Source organism: Bactrocera latifrons, unplaced genomic scaffold (assembly GCF_001853355.1).
Source record: "Bactrocera latifrons isolate USDA-ARS-PBARC rearing strain unplaced genomic scaffold, ASM185335v1 scaffold_148, whole genome shotgun sequence".
Taxonomy (NCBI): domain Eukaryota; kingdom Metazoa; phylum Arthropoda; class Insecta; order Diptera; family Tephritidae; genus Bactrocera; species Bactrocera latifrons.
The window spans coordinates 367,349-387,326 of NW_017534941.1; the positions used below are offsets into that span (position 1 = coordinate 367,349).

The window sequence follows — 19,978 nt, forward strand, 5'->3', positions numbered from 1 at the left end:
CCAATGGCTATAACTTTTAAATTTTTGTAGAATTTTATCAAACCAATGTTACCAAAAGGAAAGTTACGACTCGCACTACAAATCCATGCTTTGGAATTTTCACAAAAAATAACTTTTATGTGACTTTTTAACTGAAATCAAAACGTGGCCCAACATTCCCCTAATGGCAATGGTATTTAATGGATCGAATACTGGTGAAAAGGGTGAAAAAATTAAAAAGTGTGGTTTTATGTGTTGCACTTTATTGCTCAGTCTTAAGAAATTTAACTCCATTCCGAATCTCACATTTTGTTTGAATAATACTGGTTCTTTGTTGATTTAAATTAAGCTGCATCATTCTTTCAACCAAAAGTGGTCAACAAGAAAATAACTACGAATCGGCGATTTATATCAAAAAGTTCGAGAGTAAGTTTCTTTATTCTGACCGATGTACAAATATCGTTAAACGATATTATATAAATCCGAATAAATTTTCCTCGAAAGACCAGTTTCGTGTCGTCTAAAATGGTTTTAAAATTGTTAGATGGCTAATGGACATTATCGACTGTGTTCTTGTGTGGCAAACTTTATTATTTGACAAGAACACTTCATGAAATTTGGCACGGATTATTTTCCAAGGCAGGGCTACAATTTGCAGACATGTTGAGCAGATTAGATGATTCAAACTGGCAGAACAAAGTCACGAAAAAAAATTGATATTGAAAAAAAAATAGTTTTTGTTTTTCTTATGTAGATTGAACGTTGCTTATGTCTAAAAGCATTGTTAGAAAGAACTAGCAAACGTTTTCCTGTGAATTATATTATAGTTTCGGTGCAGACCTTGACATTCTTTGTCTAATTTTGCCTAGTACACGGTGGACTTATTCGTAGAGTTTTTTTTATTAAAATCATGATTATATCTGAAACAATCCACCAAATGTGGTCCTTCATTTTATTAATTATAACCTGTTATAGGTAAGTACTTGGTTATCAACAAACATTTTAGAGCACTGATAACTTTTGTTTCTTCGTACCATTTTATGGATAATCACTTGTGTACCATAACATATTATCCTTATTAGGAGTTTAAAATTGCATCTACCCGAAACACAACGTATCGTCCTTAGTATTAAATATTTTAAAGTTTTTTGTTTTTGCATTTAAAAAATTCATATACTATTTATATATATAGTATACATATACTATTAACCTAAATTCTTTGAATTTGCATCATGTTTCTTGCTTCTTCTCTTCATTCAATGTTTTGATATTCAGTTTCATGTTCCAACGCAACAAGCTCGTTACCGTCTATAGACTTAACTTTATTCAACATTCTTTTATTTTTCCACCATTCAAAGCATATATGCTAATGTGTACATATGCGTTTGTATTGGTATTTTCATATGAAACCGTAATAGTGCTGATTGCAATAAAGCACAATTTTCTGAATTTATTCGTTCAAAATCAAAGTGTGAAAGAGGCAACCTTCACCTCAACAGAAAGACTATAACAGAAAAAGCAGTGGCGTTAGCCCTGTGAGCGACATCAGCGGAGGCAGTAAAAATATTGCAACAGTCAATGCACGCAACGCTGGCGGTAGTTTCGAAGTTAAATGTTTTCAATGGCTAAAGCAAGGTGCTAATGTAAATTCACGCTGAGCCGAAGGTGGCTTAAAATGACAAGTACCACTGCTGCTACTCGTGGCGAATTTCCAGTGTAGGTTTGGAGTAAGCAGGCAAATATAACGGAAACAGACAGAGATGAATGGCGCACACCGCACACCGAATGTATGAAGATTCTATGCTTCCGCTCCTTCAGCTATCGGAGTCAGTAAATATTGACTGCATACATGTAAGCAATGATTACCACAGCAGCCGTTAAATAATGGTTACTAACACATTTGTTTTATGAAGTGATGAAAGCTACAATTACATTATTTTACTATATAGCAAAAACATTTCTATAAAGAAAATACATATGGTCACCTGAAATGCAAACTAGCGTAACAACATTTTCGGGAATTTAGAGTGGCATGAATGAAACATGAAACAAAATGGGATATGAGTGTAACAAAATTTTAATATTGGTTAAAACTGGTTTATATCTGACCACAGAACCTGAAAATGTTACACATATGTATGTAATATTATGTATGTAATTTGCAGTAGTGAAGCATAATCAATAAATCACTCAATTTCGAATTTTTTGATGATACGTTATTTTGCATTTCAGTTGGCGATATTTATATTCGTACAACATGGCGTATAAGTGACATTTTCATTAAGAATTTTAAAGAATAGTGATTCATATACTCAACAGAGTTTAAATTATCCAAGGGGCGTTTAAATTTCATTTGATATCTATATTTCATTAATTTTATACGTCATCTATATTTCATCAATTTTTATTGCAGTGCCCTTAATTAAGGGGGGAGCCTGGCTTAGAGGCTTCAAAAAATCGATTTTTTGAGGATATTTTTGGGAAGGAATAAAATAATTAATTAAAGCGAAATTCTTGGGTTTATAGCTATATGTTTAAGCATCGCTCATAATTTTTTTTGAAAACGAAACCTTTGATATTCCGCCTTTAGGGAGCAATTGCCCAATGCTTCTCGCATGTGCATTTGTCGGACGGCGGTCAGGATGCATTTGGCAATTTCCATCGAAAACCAAAAATTCAAAGAGAATTTATCTTCTAGTTAAACCAAAAATATTCCGAAAAAAGGTTTAAAATTGCAGAAATTTTTTAAAAATAAAAAAAGTGGTTTTGACAAAAAAATGCTCTTTATTTTGTTTAAAAATGTGTTCAAACTTGACTTTTTTTAGTTTTTTTAGTTTAGATAGAAGATAATTTAATTCCGAAGATAATAAACTGCCCGCCAATTAAGAAAAATTTAAAAAATGGAAAACCGAGAAATCGTGCGCTCTCTCTTTTTGCCCAATCGCTCATATATCTGCTAGACGCTCGGTCACTATTTTCTTATAGCTTCGCAAGCATTTCAAATTCTAATCTAAAACTTTGAGGACATATTCATAGATAATTCCTAAGAGATTTAAGCAAGATTTTTTGAAGCTTCTAAATCAGGCTCCTCCCTTAAGCATTCCATTTATATAAGAATCCTCTTCAAAATTCAGTTTTTCTCTCAGAACTTATTTGCAGTCTCCCTAGAATACAGTCCAGATTCGATATTATATCGAATTATCAATGGATCATGGGAACTTCGAAAAAACTAATTATTTTAACTTTGGTAAATGGCTGCTCAATTGACCACAACTGTTTAATGTAGATATAGCATTTTATATATGTGTTCGTGCAAAGCGTACAAATATATTTTTCAATAGAAAATTAGTGAGGTATGTAGGAGTATCATTGACTGTTGCACAATTACAGTTCATGAATGGGTTTACTCATATGTATACAGATTTATACATATATATATATACGCATATAAATAAAACGATAATTATATAGTGGGGTTGGTGAAACTGTGTAGGGTAGGTATAACCCTATAGATCTTGCATCAGTGGAAACCTGCGACATATACGCCAATGTATATATGTCGGAGACATACACGGACGGACGACTCGAAGCGAACAGACATATTATTATTAACATATATAAATATATTATTATTTACTGACATTTCTAACTAAACAACTATTACTTACATTTTTAACTTAAACTACATAAATACAAAAGAATACAACCATGCTATTGTAGCCGTAGTCAATCCCAACTTGACGAATATGAAAACTGAACAGTTGCTTTTTGAATGTGAATGAAAATACAACTGAATCAATACATACTTCTTACTACAAATATTCCAGTGTCTACTTATTTCCTACATATATTTGTATAAAATTTTTAAGAAAATGAGGCAATTCCATTGGTGATATTTGTGAAATCATTCAATAGATGTCGCTCAGTCTATTTTATGTTAAACAAAAGATCAGATCATGCCAACATGTTAGCTACCGTCCGAAAGATGTAATATCTGCCCCTATATTCTGCCAGTATAATTTTTTCGAACTTTACTCTTATCATCCGATTGACTTAAGATTTAATTTAAAGCTTAGATATGTATTTTGTGTAACACTTCTTCTAGTCCTTATCTCTACTATCATGGTAGAATTAATGATTTTTTTTTGGAATCATTTATCACAAGCTATGCTAGCGAAGTATATTAATTGACATAAAAAAGTATATAAATATACAGAGACCTACATACTTGTATAATATTGCACACAATTTACGTTAGTTTAAACATGTCATCAATTATCACCCTTCCATATGAGCCTAATTTAAGTTTTCGGTCTGCTAGATTTATTAGTCGATAGTTTAAAAAGGAAGTCAAATTCGGAGTGAAATAAAATGTATGAATTTACAGACTTAAGTTATTTGTCTAATACCTTAGCGGTTGAGTTCTAGCAAGGTTCTTTTATTTTTTTCGAAGTCATGAACTAATTTTGGGAAACTCATTTGAATACAGAATAATTCTAAGATAGGAGCACTAAATCGCTCATCTCTTTCACTTTTTTATATCCTGTCATATTATCAAATTTTTTTATATAATATCAGCAGATCAATACCTTCAAGCAACATTGTTAGGCAATTTTTCCATTTTATTTGTTTGTAAGGTAATTTTTTTATAGCGAAAAATGCTTAATGGATATTATCGTTGAGTAGAACGAGCAATAAATGGTTTATTGGACTCAACGTTCGAAAGCCTACACAATGCTAAAGCTTCTTCGATCTACCTAGTTATTTCTTTCACGCGACCATTATTAATATTTATTCAAATGAGTAAGGAAATTTTTGAGGCTATTTAAAGCAAATACATTTCGGAAATCAATAATTAACAATGTTATGTTTTTTAAAGTTTCACTATTCTAATTTAATCATTCACAATCGTTAAATAGAGCATGAAGCACTTAGAAATAGAATTTAATGGCTACTTGCTACTTGTTACACTTTACAAGAAAGCCATAAAAACTGAAAATACGACAGGTAGCACATAACATCGAAGTGCAGCAAAGTTCAAATTGGTTGTAATCGTAACTTTCCAAATATTGTACGAAAAATGCTTACATCAATGAACGAGTATGTTCATATTTATATATATATATGTACATTTAAAGGTAGATTTGTACACGAAATATATTTCAGGCTGTATGTGCTGGTCATAATGCCACTTTTATTTTTTGACCTGTAAAAATATTCCCGGTATGATTTGTGTCAAAAACAATTTTCATATTTCTATTCTACGTAAGATAAAATATTTATACTTGTTTGTGTGCGTTTTTCATACTTTTCTAATACTACTTTTTATTGAGGCAAGAGCACCAAATATAACATGATGAATTTATGTTTTCTGTGCAGAAAAATGTCAAGAGCTGCAACGCATCGGTTCTTATCGAAGTATTAATCTGTAAAAAAGTGCAATTTTCGCTAAATCGAGCAACACAAAATGGCGAAAATGAACAAATGCCATTGCATGAAAAAGTTAGTACCAAACATTGAGCGGCAAAATTTAATTACTTCGCAAAGTTGGTAAGTGTGAAGAGTAAAATGAAATACATTAAATCATACTTCTTTATGCATACAAATGGCAACTATTTACATACATAAATATATCTCCACTAGCATGTAAGTTATTTTCCAAATTGATTTTTTTTAAACTCACTCTGAAGTTTACTTTTTTTTACTAAAATATAGATAGAAGCGTTTTTTCAATTTAAACCGTGACAAAATCATTTCACTATTCTCATATATTTAATGTGTGATTCCACACAAAACGTGTTGTACAAGTAAATACATCACTTAAACGAATGCATAGGTCATTTGATGTATAACTTTAACTGTGTGTTCATTTCAAATGAATGTTTTTATGAAAAGCTCAATAGAACTTTCCCTTGATCCTATATTTATACATATATTTATATGTAGCATACAAATATTCGAAATAGTACCCATATTAACAAATTATATGTGTCACAAACTTTCGCTCCTGTGCTCGGATTAAATTTCCTTTTTTACCCTGCAACTTTTAGTTTCCAGCGAACTAAAAAGAAATGTTAAAATAACCGTGTCAGTCACTACTGAGAGTTTTGAAAAATTTTATAAATAAATTTTTCGCAAATATGATTATGTGCCCACTCAAAATGTATTTATTGAAATGTGAAACTGTCAAAAAGTTTTGAGGCATATGTATGTGTATGGGTTTTTTTGTGCAGCTTTATTTTGCATGTATTTTATGATTACATATTTATTATTTAGGACGGAAAATGAGAAAAATTATTAAACATGTTTTTGGAATGAAAAAGTGAAAATTAAATTGAAAGTATCTTTGTCACCAAGAGCAAAAAAGTCTTGCGGTATTTTCGCTAGTTGGGGCTGAGGGTGCGTAGTTCTAGTTTTATTTGTCGCATAGAGTCATGCTATGCTTTTTTGGAAAGCCATTTCACGCGCTAACATGTGTTTGATTGATTCGTCATTTCTTTTAAGTGGTTCGTGAGTTATAGCGTCGCAAACATGGAGCAAAATAACGAGAAAATACGGCATATTTTACAGTACTACTACGATAAAGGCAAAAATGCATCTCAAGCCGCCAATAAAAACTTGTGCAGTTTATGGACCCGATACAGTTTCCATTTCCACTGCACAACRATGGTTTCAACRTTTTAGTTCTGGTGAAGAGGAGGTCGAAGATGCGCCACGCTCCGGAAGGCCTGTCGTCGAAAATTGCAATATAATCGCTGAATTGGTCGGAAGAGACCGGCATAGTAGCAGCCGAAGCATCGGTGAAGAGCTGGGCATGAGTCATCAAAAAAAATTTTATGAACAATTGAAAATTGAAAAAAAAAAATTATAAAAATACCGCAAGACTTTTTTGAAAACCTATTGTATATCTTATATTAACAGTTGTACGTATCACTAAGTGAGAGTAATATAGGGTTATATAAGTTAACACATAAGAATTGCATTTTATACTTATATCATAAGAGTATACTTTTTGTTTATAAGAATGCAAGAATGTTGCAATGCACTTTGTTCACATTGCAAAATTATGCTGACGCATCAGCCGGTAACCTGACGCTTTCCTACGTGTGCTGTTTCGGTTTGCCAGATACTGAAAGGCAGCTCGGAACATCATCATAAGAAGGCTTTGTTAAAGTCACCACGTAGACTGATTGCGAGATACCTCGAAGAGCGACTGACTCCGCTGGACAACATCAAAGCTAAAACGTTAGTGTCCTTCGACAAAGCATGACAGGAATACCTTAACTTACATATATAAATAAACAGGATGACAAGACGGGCTGAAATCCGGATGACTGTCTGTATGTCCGTGCGTTCGACCTTCCTTGCAAGCTATAACTTGGGTAAAAATTGAGATATCTCTAAGAAATTTAGTATAAGCGTTTCTTGGCAAAATAACTACCACTGCCACGCCCACAAAACGGCATTAATCGAAAACCTCTAAAGTGACATAACTAAGCACTAAACTAATATATGGAACTACAAGTTCATAAGTACTTAAAAACGCCAACTTTCATCTTCGCGATATTCGGGCCGAACACGTCTAATAGGATGCACTAAATGTTTCCAAACTCTAAGGTAGAATACCGCATTAACGTTTTGACCGGGTAGAACAGTACCCTTGGAATCATAAAAGAAATCGATTTTTTAGGTTTCGCCTCATCCGGTGCCTTCCATTCAGCACTCTGGCATTTCATTTCGGAATCATATTGGAAACACCACGCTTCGTCGCCAGTCATAATATTGTAAAGGAAGTTTTCGTCCTTCTTGACACTTTTAATAATGTCCTTCGAATGTTGGATTCTGAGCAATTTTCGGGGGTCAGTCAATTTGAGCGGAACAAACCGTGCACACACCTTTCATAAACCCAAATGTTCGGTCAAAATGCAATGCATCGATGTTTTGGAGATCCAATTCCATTTCTATGAATTTCAATGATGAATTCAGCTGATTTTTGATGATTCCACACGACCACATTGAAAACGGTGGAACGACTAGTGCACTCTGCTACGGAATAGGTAATTATCACCATAAACTTGTTTCATCAATTGAAACGTTTCGGTAAAAGTTTTACCAATTTCGAAACAAAATTTTATTTGCTCTTTGTTCGAAGCTCATTTTCGCACCGAGAACACAAACATACTGACACTGAAAACGTAATAACTTCACTCCCAATCAATGAAGTGTCATGAAATTCTCACTGGACAATGGATAAAGATAGCAGATTCTAACGCACCAGTCGACATATACATGGCAACCCCCGGGGGCGCTAGATTCGAAAAGTTTACTTTAGAACCCACCTTGTATATTTTTACTAGTTTTTTTTTATTTACGTATTTATTTTGTTATGGTCGCTCACACAATTAGTCGTATATTTGGTTGAGTATTATGTAAGCAGTCTAATGTTGAAGCAGTGTTGAATTCCCATTTTTTACAGTTCTCGTTTTCTTAATAGTTACATAAAAAGGAGCAAAGGAGTTAAATAGGTATTTGGTCATTCTTATTTCATGAACTGTTAATAAAATAATATAATACAAAATTAGATTATGTATTTATCGGTAATGAGATATGATTTAAGAAACAGAACTTTGCAAATATCCCTGAATCGGTGTCGACCCATTTTTGAAGAGAATGCTGATGAACTCCCAAGGTCAAGCAAAATTGGTTGCAGCTTTATTAAAGTAAGCTGGAATAAGCAGTGAGCAAATCAAGATTGACGGTCAAGAAAGCTCTGTAATGCTCTGTTCTACTATGAACTGTTACCGTGGCCAAATTGTATAATCAACAAGTAGAATGCCTGAAGGAAGCAATCACCCCGAAGTGGCTAGCTTTGGTGAATTTAAAAGAAAAACTGATGAACTTGATTAGAATACTTTTTTCCATCCAACTCAGGACCTAGCATCAAATTTTTGTACATATACTCGTAGTATATCGCAAATTATATGTACTTTTTCCACTATCTCCCTCAAATTACTGTTATCTACGCTATGGTCATATTTGTTGTATAAAGTATTTTTAATGCTCTTAAAAGTAAATAATGTAAAAGTGAATTCTGTTGTTACTGCGAAAATCGAAAAATAATATATAAGCTTATGCTCTCTTACTTTTCTCCCATACAAAATGCAAGTTTCGTAGAAAGTCCACAATTTGAGATATGCTGTACAATTTCTCCAAAGAACTCTAACGTACATCTGTGTTCGAATGCTGTTACACTATAAAGATTAATATAAAACTACGCTCGCGTGTTTTTCCATGTTATTACTGCTCCTCTCAAGTGCTCACACTCTTATTGAGCTAGTCGCGCTCCTATTGAGAGGTTAAAATGAAATTGGATTCAGTGGATTCTGTTAATTATATGTAAAATAACAGCAATTTACGGATTTACGATCTCGTCCTATTGCTATGCTATTTTTACGGACTTTTGCTATTAGTCAACCTTTGTTTGATCTGAAAACAAAAAAAAAAAAAAAAAATATTAGAAAGGACATTCTGTGGATTCTGTGCAGATTACTTTTTCATATCACTGTTATTTTCTCTGGATGCTAGACAGAACTACCTGGGACGTTTTACTTAATGAACGACAGAAAAGTACTGACGACATCCCATCTTGTAGATGCTTAGTAGCTACTAACTCAAATGTACGTTCTGCCCCCGTTTCTCTAACCATCATACACTGTAACTGTACTAGAAGACAATTGTGGTAACAGAGCATCAGGTGGATGATGAGCAATAGTTTAATATAGTTCAAATGTATTTTTGTGCTCTCCCTCCCGAATGTTACAAATAACTGTAAATAAAGTCCACACTCTCTTCATTCGTTTCTTATATCAGTTTTCTCTTGGCCGGCTTATTGTGCATTAAAAGACAATTGCTAAATTGTTCTAAAATGTAAATGTAGTAGGAGTGTTGGGTTGAGTATAAATAAAATAATATATTCACTAACTGAGTAACGCAATTACATTGGAGAGACTTGCTGCAGAACGGTGGCTCTGGTCAATAGGAGAAGAAATATAACTATAGGATAATTGAAATTAATGTTCTCTCTTATATTTATGTTTTATAACCAAACTTTCTGTTATGTTATGATGCCTGTAAAGTATTAAAAAGTACAGTGTCGGTGAGAGAATGTTGTACTGAGAATGTTCTGAGTTAAGCCCGTTAGCACGAAAATGTTACAAAACTCATCCGCTTTCGGCACAGTGGATCCTGACAACAAACTGCATAACTTATGTAAACAACATACAACCATATCATCCAATGAACGCGTAAACACCCGCTAGCAAACACACACACTATTAAGTGTCATATGGATGCGACTTTTTCGTGGTTTAAGCAACGATGATTTTCTAAGGCACTCTTAGTACATATTAAAACGCTTACTAAAACGGATGAGCACGTGGAGGAATTGAGACAAGTGTGCGCTGTTAAAGGACGTACAATAATGTTTTTAGTTAACCGTGCGTTACCAAGTTAATATCGAGTGAATATTTTAAATAAAAGTGTCATGAAAAATGGCGTACTTATAGATGCAAAATGAAGAGCGGTGCTTTCCAAAGTTAATTGTATATCATTATATTTAATTTATTGAGGCCGCGGAAGTAACATAGGAAATACTATTAAATAAAATGATAGTTGGATTTACGAATAAGAATGTTGATCTAGTGATGTGAACGAGGTTTATAATTAGTTCAAATATGCTTTGTATTCCGTGGAATATTGCATGCCAAACAAAATGCAAAAAGTAAGTACGAGTACAAATCTATATTTTTTTGGTACATGAAAATATATGTGAAGTATTTTATTAAAAATTTACTAATCTGACATTTTAAATAATTGTTCTGGGTTTTTAATTCACACTCATCGTAAAAATCGCCGAATCATAAACGGCGCCGAATGCACTACATATATATATCCGTACTCTAATGCCTTCATACTGTATATATTTGCCCATAGGTAAGAAATCTTAACAAAATTATTTGGAAATGTAATATTTAATGAACTATAGTTTCAATTCGAATATATTCGGTTATACCCGAATTTAGTCATTTCTTACTTGTTATTATTAGAATATTATTAAAACTAATAAAAATATGCTTTGCCGTAGCAAAATTTCTGTGCAAGACATTTTCACATACATACAAATTTCTTATCGAAAAAACTTAAAAAAGTTTCAACCGAGCAAAGATAACTGTCTGCATAAAAATTTACAATATAATTAATTATAATTCGGAAGCACTATAGTATTGCAGACTGGCAAGGGCTTAATAGCAAGGTAACTAACCTTAGAAATGCTAGGCCAGCACAACTCGCCAGCAACAGTTCGCCTTCGACACAGCAATAAATCATTGTCATCTGACAGAAGTGGGAATGTTGAAACAGGGAAATAGAACACGTTTAAGAACCAAGCAAGAAATCGAAATCGCCAAAAAAGCTTTAAAGGGATATTATGATAAAAAATGTTTCACCAAAATTTAAATTTTTTATTATTATTATTTAACATAAAATTTTCACTTACAAAATATGTACATAGATAAAAGATTATAAAAGCAAAAGCTTTTTCAGAACAATAGCAGATGTAAAGCTTAAATCAGCTTTAAAAAAATACAACTGCTACATGCAAATAACCATTGTCTAATCTTGCCAAGGCCACTTCTGAAGAAGATTGGCAAATGTGCTTTCCCTTTCCTTCCAACATTATGAATATTAAATTCTCAAGGCAATAACAATATCCACTAAAAACGATCCTTAAAGAAAGTGTAGAAAAATTTAGAAGGAAGAAAAATGCAAAAACTAACATTTTAATATAAAAGAAGGAAATTCTTCTTAACTGCGGTGGTCCATTTTCAATGAAGATAAATAGCACTACGCTGTGCCTCCCTCTGTGTCACAGCTCAACACAAAGTGTCAAAAGCTTAATTTTTCATCATAGGTAGTTGTGGGCGTCAACAGAACAACGGTAACGTGTTTTCCTTGCTTTACGACTGATGCTTTCTTTTTCTTATATTTCTTCTCTTACTTTAATGTGTATGCAAAGTAAATATAATATATAGTATGTGCAATAAATTTTCGCCCTCCCTGCTCTTGCTTTTCTTACACTTTTACACTGGTAACGTCAAGTAGCTTTTTGCCGGCACTCGCCCCTTTTGCTTCATTATTCCAACTCGATAATATAGAACAACTTTAAAAATAGTTAACTCAGTCGTAGCTAATAAAATGATATTTTAGAGGAGTAAAGAGATCTTTGATTAAATGAAAAATATTTCTTAAAATATACTTTTTCCAAAAACTCACAGTAAATTGTTCCGGAATTCGCTCTACCTACCTCTATGTAGATAAACATTTGTTTAATCGTTAGATAAAATATGTTAAGACAGAAAGTGTTACTTTCTGGTGAAGAAAGCAACAATGTGTGTAGTAAGATTTCAGCAATTGATTTTATATATTTATAAATAAATAAATATACAATTTGCACAAAAAAAGGCTACATTTTATAAGCATTTACAAAACTTCCACCTCTTATTCCATAGCTTACATACCCTGATGTCACACCGCCTATGGCCCAACAATTCTATTTTTGCGAACATTTGATACTCACCACAACCTGCCACAATTTTAATTCACAAGACAAATTATTGTTTTTGTTTTTCCCCGAAATTTTAGTCTGTCTGCCGTCAATTCTCACACGCAAACACGCGTCACATCTGGCTTCCGCGTTTACGCCATAAATATACACCTTGACTATCATCAGGCGATTGACGGAAAAATACAATTTTATTAATGGTGTAAATAATTTATCACCACGACTCTCACGATGGTATGTTCGAAATGTTTTAATAAAGCTGCAACATAAATTACTAAAAAAAAGCGTAAGAATACATTTTTTAACTTTTGAAGTATACATGTATATTATAACATATATTTTCGCAAGATGCTAACCCACTGACAGCACCCACTCAATTTTTCACACCGAAGGCGACAGCTTATTATATATAGATATAATATTACATATATAAACATTTATAAATCCTGTTAATACATAGATTTTCTTTTACATTGTTCAATTGATCAAATGAAATAAATATTAAAGTCGCAACATTGAGCTCCAGGTAAGATAATTCAAGTTCGTTAACGTCGTTATTACTCATACGCCTACCCCTACATAGCACACTAGACTAATCCATTATTTTTATAAAAAGTCGGAAAGTTATGTAAATACATTCGGTTACATCAAAACTGAGTCCTTCCCGACTTGTTTGTAATGAAGTTTTGAATCAACTGGAAATTTGACTTTTTCAAATTTTTAGAGTATAAAATGTTTGGTTAGACCTAATTATGGAAACAACTAAAATCTCTATCTGACACGTTCGAAAGCGTTATAAAAGGAGTTATTGGTGAGATGGCCGTAATACAGCCAGAAACTCATAATATTCCCATTATGTGCAAAGATTTGGATGAGATAACCACCCCTGAAGAAATCTGTGAGGCATTACAAAAGGAGTGTGGGATCCAAAGCCCGGGGAAGCAAAATATAAAAAATTCGAGGAAAATAGCTCTTATATGCCTACGAGCTGAGGATGCCAAAACTTTACTCAGGTGTGGCAAAGTAAAGATCGGGTGGACTATCTGCCGCCTCAGGGAATTTTCACCTATTACTCGTTTTTTTAGGTGCTTCCAACTAGGATATACGAGGTGTGTTCAAAAAGTATGGCGAATTTTGTGTTTTTTCAAAAATTATTTATTTATTCATGAATATCTATTTTGTCCCCTTCAAAGTAATCCCCATGAGATATTATACACTTGGTGCAAAATCCAATTTTTGTCACATCTTCTCGGCCTTCTGAGAACATTTTGTACCAGAGATAAACGTTGCTTCGGTCCAAGGTAGCTTCTCCGTATGCCACAGTCAACATTCGGAATGTATCCTCACACTTAATTTCGTTTTTCACACAAAATTTGATACAGGTTGTTTGATCCATTTTTTTGTTTTCTTAGAAGTGTCTAGGAACCTATTTTTCAGAGTACCAAAAGAAAATTTTTTTTTTTGATCCACCCTAATATGCATTGATGTTTGACGACGAATATGTCGTAAATGCTTAACCATTTTTATAGAGCAGCAAATTTTCTACAAAACTATAAGTTTCATCATGCGTATGATTTTTTTCATTGAGTTATAAAACTCATAAGAAATAAAAATTTTTCCCAAAAATAATCAAACTTCAACCTTTAATATCTTTTAAACGATTGGGTTTACGAAAAAATCGTGTCAGACCTTTTTTGTAGAGAATTGAATTTCCTACAAAATCGAAGGGACAAAATATTTTTGGAAGTGGTTGGAAATGAGATATACATTTTTCTATCTGATAATAAGAAAAGAATAGAAAACTGTAAGTAGAGGACCATCCTGTTACAATTACGAACTCATTCTTTTTTTCTTTTGAATCACCCTAATATGTATGCACAACGAAAACACTCGTTGAAGGAAGCTCATCATCAAGTCCTGGCGTAATTTATAAACTGAGTAATTGGCAATACAAAAATTAATTAAATGGATAATACATTTTCGTGGGTACGTGTTGCATTGCTATACACAACAACCGCTTACAACATGAAACCTTTATATACATTTATTACGTATACGCCATGTCTTCGTTAATAAAATAAAAATTTTTGAAGTTTCGCAATTTAAATCACCCATTAATTTTCGAATCATTAAACCGTTATCAATAATTGAGTTGATATACCGTGTTTTGGTGATTCCAATACGATTTCTTAAATATAAGTATATAACTTGGTATAAGTGTGCATTTGAGTCTACCTGAACTACTTCCACCACACTCACACGAACATATTAATCTGCACATAGAAAATTATAGTTGAAAATATTTTTCTTCACTTATCTCTTCATATTCGTGTCTATTTTAGATGCTGCACTTACCGCTCAGTCGTTCGCCGACAGGTGAAAATCGAAGGTCTCACAGGCGAAATAAAGTTTAATGTCGACGAACGCAGGGAACGAAGCGGTTGCTAATAGCATCTTGGTGAAAGTGCCTGAATGGAGTAACGCTACTCTCCTCTCTCCCAGCACATGTGGAAATCCAAGAGAATCACACATACATCGTTGTTCGGAGAACTGTATATGATGTGGTAGCACCCGTTATTGTATGACAATGACCCCTTTCAGCATTACTGCAAGGATTTGGCCGACTTATTGTCCGAGAAATCGGGCATCAATTGTGAGTATTTAAGTATAGTTGCCATGAAAAATCTACGTACACATACACTTGCGTATGCATATTGTAGTAGAATTGCAATCAAAACTTTATTAATACTATGTGTATTGTACCTCCGTTTGGCAGTATAAATATCTGCATTGTGACAAGGTTGGTGTTATATTTTATTCATAAAAGGCTCACAGCATTACCTTTAGGGATATCGAAAGTCGATGCATTAGAAAACTGAAAATCTTCAGTTAAAAATTTGAGTAATTATTCAGAATTTTAAGTAAAGTTACATTAACACCTTCCATAGATAGCCAATAGCATGATATACTTTAATCTGTCTAGTATATAATTAAAATTTTTTACCCAGAATTGGAGACGACGTGAGGTTTGGATGAATGGAGGATTTTTTGATTGTCAATCATTAACAATTGAGTGGTAAGAGTTTAAAAAAAGAAATACAAAATGTTTTTTTTTTGAAGCACTCTGGTATACATACTCTTGTGTCAAAAATGCGATGAAGCGATAACGTAAAGTTTCTCGATCATCCAGTAGTTTTTTTATCACACATATTGATCAATATTCAGACAAGAGTATAAAATGTGCGGTTATACCCGAACAAAGCTCTTCTATACTTGTTGCCAAGAGTTAGAAATTGTACTGCAACCTTATTTAACACCATTACATTTATATTTCGGGTTGTTATAATGTAGAATCAGAACTTGTTTCTTTGTACGCCAATTTTCTGCACTAGAATGCAAATATATAAATTTGACTAGGCACGCAATGACAGGAGGCAATATTGAAATCCTTTCCACACACTTCTAAATAAAGCTTTAAAATAGGAAAATAAAATCTTAACAGATTTATACTATATGTCATATTTCCACATGAAAAATGGGTCAAGCTTTCAAATTACGCTGTGCCATTGTTGTTATTTTAACCTCTGGTGGGCAAAATAGGAAAACTTGATCAATTTTTTTTTGGCACCATATGATTTAATATTTTTATATTTGCGAATAAACGGTGAAATCATCTTGTGTGTGGCTTGTCTGATGTCGCGTGTATGTACTCGTACATCTGTATAGCTAAACTTTCCATTTTGTGAAATTAAAAGTCTGCTACCTCGGTGCTTATGGTTTGTTCACGCGATCATTTTAGTTATTTGGCAGTTTTCTATTTGAGCAAAATGTAGAAAGCTTATAAAGTTTGTTGCAGTAAGCCATCGTTCGTTTAACCAGCCAGCCTCATCAATAAACCATTAGCGGCGATAAACTCACTACAAGGAGGTATTGAAACTTTCGCAATTTGGCAGCACCCAAACTTTTCATTGCTGACTTATTCTTGTATTTGCACTCCCAATTTCAATACTTATTGCCACTTACTTCTTTCTTAATTTCTTCAAACTTTTTCGCACACCTCTAAGTAGTGCCATAAGACTAAGTGGAAAAGCACGAAAAAAATTGCTTTAGAAGCTTTAGTTTTGCATTGCGGTAATGGCACAGAAACATTTTACAAAACTTTATTCGCACGTCAGTTGAAAAGATTGTTATAAAGATTTGATAAATGTCTCCGAAAACTTATTTGAATAGCAAGTATATATACAAGGATACAAATATAATACACCGTTCATATAGATTACGCAAATCCAAGGAATAGCACTGCGTTCAAACGGAGGAGTGAACGCGACAGAGACAGTGTATTTTCCGTTAGTGAATGCATTAAAGTAAGCGCATACAGATTTATTACCTGTATTACATTAGTTATACTCATTTAATATTTTTCGTTCTTTTCTCTCTTTTTCCCCAACCGCAAAATATATTATTTTGTACTTGGGTCCAATGCTGTATGGATGCCTAACTTTCTTTAGCGCTTGTAATAACTCCTTTATCATTTCCCTATCGGTATAACTGTATGCAACACTTTGGAAAAAAGTGGTGAGTTGTGTCACCAAAAAGACGTTACTTGACATTTACTGCTCCTCTCGCCCATTGATTTTGAATTCATTCTATAATAATTGAATATTCGGGATATCCGAATATATTTATAGTCTGAGTGAGAGAACACTGAATGGCTGACTCATCATAGGTCTTCGGCATTCATTAAATTATTGAATAATGATTCTAGGAACTACATCTATGGAGAAATAAAGTCTACCAGTCCTAAATTGCTTTTAGAAGGCAAAAACAGTTTTTTTTATTCGAATACTTAGTCATCTATCTATGAATACACTTTTGAGTACTCTTATAAAAGAAAAATAAAGTGTTATGTATTGTATAAGCTGTCAGCGATAATTCAGAATGTTCATTCATTTATACCCTCGAAACATGTTGCCACATAGAGCTATAGATTTGTTCACTTTACTTATGGTTTATTCCACTTAAAAGAAATTGCTATTTTATGGGCAGTCAAAAAAGTATTTTCGTATTTTGTGAACATATGCCGATGCAGTCGTATTTCTCCAGCGCGAGGAATCACATTGTATTATACCATATACTCGTTGTGTTGCAAAGGTGGGGTTTTAGCTTCATTTAACAAAAAAAATTCGGGAAGTTGGAAAAAAGTTACAGCTGATGACTGAAAGTCGCTAAATTTTGAAATTGTTGTATAAAAAAGAAAGGAAGAATGCCATGCAAGCAAGCAATGAAATTTGTGAAGTTTACGGAGACGATGGTGTATCAGTTCGGGTTTCACAACGCTGTATCACTTGCTTTCGCGGAAAAATTACAAAAATGGTCGACTAAAATAGTATGTATTTGTTTTTTTTACTTGTTAGTATAAATATCAAAAAATAAGTTGAAATTTGATAAGATATGCGAAAAGTATTTTTCGACTTCCCAATATATAAACGATCAAGATTGCAGACCTACAAAAATTCACTCAATAATTTTTTATAAAGTGTCTTAACTAAGCTCCACAATGTTATATAAAACTGTTAAATAGTACAAAGGGTAGGATTAGAAAGTGACATGTGGTTATGCTTCATAAGAGCTGGTATCAAAATTGAACAATGGGTGTGGCCTAGCCCCCTTTATATATATCTCAAGATATGCTCTACCAATTTGAATCTAACTCGATACTTATTATTATGCTGACTTTTCTATATTGCGGTGCGAATATGGACGAAATCGGGAAAAAATCATACCTGCTTTCTTTAACACAAATTAAATTCCATATTGTTCTTCCACTTCCACGAGTATAAAGTAATAATTATCCCAACCTAAAATTTAATCGTTTCACCCCTTCGTCGATAATTTAAACCTTTCACAACATTCAAACAATTCCAATAACTAAATAGTACGATAGTATAAAATGTTCGGTTACACCCCAACTGGCTAACTGAGATAAGATTATGTTTATTTTTTTATTTTTAATGACACCACTTATAGATTTTTTGGAATATAGAAGTGATTTACAAATCTAATACCACATAGTATTATATCTAACTGTTTCTCCGCGCAAGTAGAAACTATTAATATTAAAGTTTGTATTATACTAAAATCTGTCAATTTTTGCTACTGCTCTCTTACAGGCAAGAGTTTAATTGCTGTTATTGGCGAACCCGACAACAAATAGTCAAGAGCCGACATTGTATCTATCATTCATAAGTTGACTATGAATGATGCAAACGGTAATCATTGCGATCGTTTACTTTATCATCTACATACAATTTGATTTTTGCGCTACGTTTCACTTTAAAGTAATAATATTTCAAGGAGATCATTATTTCATCAGCAGCACCAGTGTGGCTTCTAACACCGGATACGGCAATACCAGCATTGATACCCTATCAGAGAGGAAAATTGGGAAAATTTAAGTTATAAATTTATAGGCGTTGATATACATGCATAGTACGTGCGCATGCATGTATGAACGTATTGTTATAGACATATCTTCGTTGGAAAAGTTCTTTATTATATACGTAAATTAATTAATTTTTAATTAGAACAATTTTTGCAATAAATTACGTCCATGTGTGAATTTAAGATTCAATGGAGTGTACAACTAACAGATTGGCATATGAATACTGTACCAACAACAAAAAAAAAGCAATGAATGTTAAATATTTTAAAGTCCACATTTAGTTAAGATTATAAACACATACATAATTTGTTTGTAATATTTGAATAAAAAACATGTAAGGAAGGACTATGGTAAATTTGTATATAACCACACAGTTTATACTTTCGAAAATTGCAACTTTCAGAGGCATTCAATATTTCAATAGGCTTTTTGACAGATCGTGCAATTATTTATATAAGATATATGGACTAAGGGAATTCTGTCATCACAAAAATGTTCTTCCCGAAGTCCAATGCAAAACCTTACATATTTGAATCGAATTTGGTAATCAATCAAGCCAAATGCACTTATATCCGGATTTTTTTGGTGTCTGCATACTCGAAAAGTATGTTTTACCGAATATTTGCCAAAGACAAGCAATTTCTCGAGTTTTACATAAGCATTCGTTTTTAATAATGAATAATAATTAAAGAAAAACAAATATTTAATAAAAGGTTAAATAAAGAAAACTTCAGTTTCAAGTTTTTCAATTGCGGCGATGGTTTTCGTCACGGTTTTTGCTATTAAATAAATTTAGTAGAAACATATTATTTTTGTGTTTTAATTGCTTAACAAACAATACCGATTCATTTATTCATTTTAGGTTTTTATAGCGGAAATAAGATACAATTTGCTTTGTAAAATTTTTGCGGTGGCGAGTGCAAAGCCAAAAAGAGTTT

General features: G+C 32.8%; 1 protein-coding gene across 1 annotated transcript in view; it reads left to right on the plus strand.

Annotated features, from left to right (window-relative positions):
- The window catches only part of LOC108965765, a 2,972-nt gene extending 1,335 nt beyond the window's left edge, over positions 1 to 1,637 (plus strand). Inside the window, exon 3 of the mRNA XM_018928366.1 lies at positions 1,458 to 1,637. Within this exon, the coding sequence (XP_018783911.1) occupies positions 1,458 to 1,637 (180 nt within the window). The remainder of the gene's footprint in view (positions 1 to 1,457) is intronic.
- The last annotated feature ends 18,341 nt before the right edge of the window (positions 1,638 to 19,978 follow it).